The 4,350-nt window shown below is 49.1% G+C and overlaps 1 protein-coding gene across 1 annotated transcript in view; it reads right to left on the bottom strand.

The window, feature by feature from the left end:
• Positions 1-2,182: 2,182 nt before the first annotated feature.
• Positions 2,183-4,350, bottom strand: part of LOC106815416 (pre-mRNA-processing-splicing factor 8-like) — a gene marked incomplete at its 3' end in the record, with an annotated part of 11,570 nt that continues 9,402 nt past the window's right edge. The window contains 3 exon segments of the mRNA XM_014819878.1: positions 2,183-2,302; positions 2,888-3,078; positions 3,338-3,443. Of these exon segments, the coding sequence (XP_014675364.1) occupies positions 2,183-2,302; positions 2,888-3,078; positions 3,338-3,443 (417 nt within the window).

The raw sequence follows: 4,350 nt of genomic DNA on the forward strand, positions 1-4,350 counted from the left end.
ACGTTTTCCCCATGATTTCCCCCGAGGCGTCCGTCGGCAAGGGCCCCGGGCCTGCGCGGCTTCTTGGGCGCCGGCGTGAAGCGCGTGTGGATCTTCTTCCTGCGAGGCATCACGCCGCTGCTCGAGCGATGGCTCGGCAACCTGCTCTCCCGCCAGTTCGAGGGAAGACACTCGAAGGGAGTCGCAAAGACGGTGACGAAGCAGCGTGTAGAAAGCCACTTTGATCTCGAGCTGAGAGCCTCGGTGAGTTGAGGGGAGGGGAGCGGGTGGAGGAGGATGGTGGGAGGAGAGGAGAAGGATGGTGGACCAAGCAGCACGTGGAAAGCCAACTTTTGAACCTGGAAGCCTCGAGGAGCTGCAAGTGAGTCTGTGAGGGACGTGGAGTTAGGAGCGGGGAGGCGTTATGTTAGGTGTTATGAGCTGTGGAGTTAGGAGCAGCTAGGGTATGTTGAGGTGTATGGAGTGTTGGAGTTTAGAGAGCAGGGTTATGTTGAGGTGATGTTATCGCGGGTGAGTTAGGAGGAGCAGGGTAATGTTAGGTGTTATGAGGGTGGAGTTAGAAGGAGCAGGGGTCATGGTATGTGTTATGAGGCGGGTGGAGTTACGGGAGCAGCGGTAGTTAGGGGGTTGATGAGTGTTGGAGTTAGGGAGGAGCAGGGTTATATGTTAGGTGTTATGAGGGTGAGTTAGGAGGAGCAGGTATGTTAGGTGTTATGAGGGTGGTGGAGTTACGGAGGAGCAGTAGGGTGTTTAGGTGTTATGAATGAGGCGTGCGAAGTTAGGGCAGGATGCAAGGTATGTTAGCGTGATTATGATCGTGAATTAGAGGAGCAGGGATATGTCTTAGCGTGTTATGAGGGTGGGATAGGAGGAGCAGGTATGTTAGGTGTTATGAGGTGGAATTAGGAGGGCAGGGTATGTTAGGTGTTATGAGCGCGCTGGAGGTAGAGGCGGGAGGCATGCTTTAGGTGTTTGAGGCGTGGAGTTAGGAGGGCAGGGTATGTTAGCGTTGTTATGAGTGTGGAGTTACGAGGAGCAGGGTAGTTTAGGTGTTATGCCAGGTGGAGATAGGAGGAGCAGCGGTATGTTAGTGCTTATGAGTGTTGGAGTTAGGAGCGAGCCGGGTCATGTTAGGTGTTATGGGGCAGGTGGAGATAGGAGAGCAGGGGTATGGGTAGGTGTTTCTGAGTGGAGTTAGGAGGAGCAGACGGTATGTTAGGTGTTATGCAGGTGGAGATAGGAGGAGGCAGGGTATGTTAGGTGTTTAGGAGGGTGGATTAGGAGGAGCAGGCGTTATGTTAGGTGTTATGATGGTGAGTTAGGAGGAGAGGGTATGTTAGGTTTGGTTATGATGTGGAGTTAGGCCAGGAGCAGGGTATTGTAGGTGTATCTGAGGAGTGGAGTTAGTGAGGAGCAGTATTTTAGTGTTTGAGGGCTTTGGATTATGAGGAGCAGGGTATGTTAGGTGATTTATGAGGGTGAGTTTGAGGAGTCAGCGGTATGTTAGTGTTATGATGGGTGGAGTTAGAGGAGCAGGGTATGTTAGTGTTATGAGGGTGAGTTAGGAGGAGCAGGGTATGTTAGTGTTATTGAGGCGTGGAGTTAGGAGGAGCAGGGTTGATGTTAGGTGTTATGAGTGTGGAGTAGACAGGAGCAGCTAAAAACGTTGCTTCCTCGTCGCAAATGTCGACACCCTGTTATTCGTGATCAACAGGTGGGACTCCTGGCTCGAACAATAGCACTTAGGGGAGAATATCAATGCTTGGTGAGTGGATCAGTAGATAGGTTGTCGTCAGAAGCACTGCGCTTCGCGACTAGTCGATATAAACACATCATTTCCACTCATACAGTAAAGAAACTAAATACGCACGCATGCACGCTTTCTCTTGAACGTTGACCAACCACTTATTCATGATCGACGGGGTACTCACCGCTTCTTCTGTGAAAGACGGAACACTCACCGCTCCTTCACGAACGTCAACCCACTACTTATTCATGAATGACGGGCCACTCACCGCTCCTTCACGAACGTCAACCCACTACTTATTCATGAAAGACGGAACACTCACCGCTCCTTCACGAACGTCAACCCACTACTTATTCATGAATGACGGGCCACTCACGGCTCACTCATGAAAGTTAACCCACAGCATCCTTTGTGAACGACGAAACAAACACTCACCGCTTCTTCTGTGACTTTGGAGGCTTTGTCTTCAGTGAGTTCAGCACGTAGTACTTCAGCAGCTTCTGGTAGGACACACGCACCTTCACCGGCTGCCCGGCGGGACAGTGCTCCCGGTACCTGCAACCAGAAGGCGCCACCGCAGCGCGTGCAGGTCAGTACTCAGCGTGTGAGTCGAAGTCCCCCCCACTCCCACCCCATGTTTAAAAGAAAGAATCTAAGAATCTACTTCCTAAGAATCGAGCTTACCATCGTTACCGACGAGCGTTGATGATCGAGTCACAAAAGTCGGCTATTATAAAACATGTATGTATAATAATTGGTATATATTAGAACGAGGGATCGGTGTACATCGAGATTTTTCGAGATACAATTTTTTTTACCGAGATGCGATTATCTTCGCAAAACTTCCGGCTTTTTTTAACGACACTCGAGTTTCGTACGGCTTGTAACAGCTGAGCACACACAAGCACACACCCTCTCCATCTCCCACCCCAGGGAAAATAATACAATTTATTTTTCGGGGGCTACTTTTCACGCTCGCGTGGATGAAAATAGCACTCTAAAATTTAGTTTGCATTGTTGAACTCTATGCAAATTTACGGGGGCTCTTTTTGTCATTTCCGGGGCTCTTTTTGGCATTTCGGTGGCTAAATCGCCCCGAACCCACGTGTATTTTTTTCACTGCCCCACCCCCACACGTACCAGGTCTTGACGAGCGGCACGTCGATGGCGCGGCGGGAGTGACCGCTGCGAAGGTTGAAAGGTCGCGGCGCCCACAGCAGCGCGATGCCGTTGGCACTGTTGTCCGTGTAGAGCGGGCTGTCCTGCAGGAACGGCTGCAGCTCCTCCGGAAGCTCAAAGTCCTCCACGTCATCCACGATCGGCTCCGTGCCCTGACGAGACAAGCGAACGTTCAGCGTCAGTGGAAAAAATACACGGGGGCTCGGGGCGATTTAGCCCCCGAAATGCTAACTAATACCCCGAACCATACGGCTTCCAACCAATCAAGATTACCCGCGTGTCGAGTGCCGCTTACGACACACATTTCATTCCGATTCATGACACCCCACACACGACGTCAGGGGCCCTCCCCTCCCACCCGTCAAACCACAAACCACATGCGTTCTAAGGGGGGAGCAGACTCCCGCTTACCTTGACGGCATGGCGGTGAGAGATCGGGTTGATCAGCGGATCGAAGTAGAACGCGGGCAGATCTGGATCCTCCGTCTTAATGAACACGACGCTCGGTGTGTGATACCTGCGGGAGAGATGCGCGTCGCCACGGCAACGCCACTTATTACTCAAATCGGAATTACGATTACATCGTTAATGAATCAGATCGACACTATTATATAATATTACACGCTATTTCAGGGTGTGAAATTAACTGGTAGTCATATGGACTACTAGATTTTGTAATCTGGTAGTCCGTGAGCAATTCTGGTAGTTCAAATGTTTTTTGGATAGAGGTTCAATTTGACTGTAATATTCCAGTTATTGCCATTTATAAAAACCTTGTGGTCTAAAGGAACACAATGATTTCTGGTCACAAAATGTTTCCTGATCTTCTGCGATAGATAGTTTTGCAAAAACGAGTGGTGCCCATCTACGTGAAAGCACAGCAACAAACATGGCTGCGCCCATGTCAATCAATTACTCAATGTGCTTGATATAGAATATCAGTTTTAAGTCATAGCTGACAATTAAAGGGGGTTAAGTTATTTAATGCGAGGTTATATCAGAACTTACCGGAAAAATAAATAAATTAACTCATCAGTTTATTCGTCCTTTCAGTCAAAAATGAATAGAGCCATGTTAAGTTAGCTAGACCACCGGACTAGTTCTTTACTGTAATCTACTCGTCCGTGTGTAAATCTAGTAGTTTTTGACTACCGGACTACCGTTAATTTTGCACCCTGCTATTCACTACTATATACTACTATAGCATGCTATTACTCGGTGTGGGAAATAGTCGCGAATAGATGAAAACGTGGTACTAGAAGCTTAGAAGAGAACATCCTCGGTTGGTGAGTGGATCAGTAGATAGGTTGTCGTCAGAAGTGCTAAGCTTCGCGACTAGTCGATATAAACACATCATTTCCACTTACAATAAAGAAACTAAATACGCACGCACGAACACCCACACACGCACGCACGAACACCCA

The sequence above is a fragment of the Priapulus caudatus genome, unplaced genomic scaffold (assembly GCF_000485595.1).
Source record: "Priapulus caudatus unplaced genomic scaffold, Priapulus_caudatus-5.0.1 Scaffold1108, whole genome shotgun sequence".
NCBI lineage: Eukaryota > Metazoa > Priapulida > Priapulimorpha > Priapulimorphida > Priapulidae > Priapulus > Priapulus caudatus.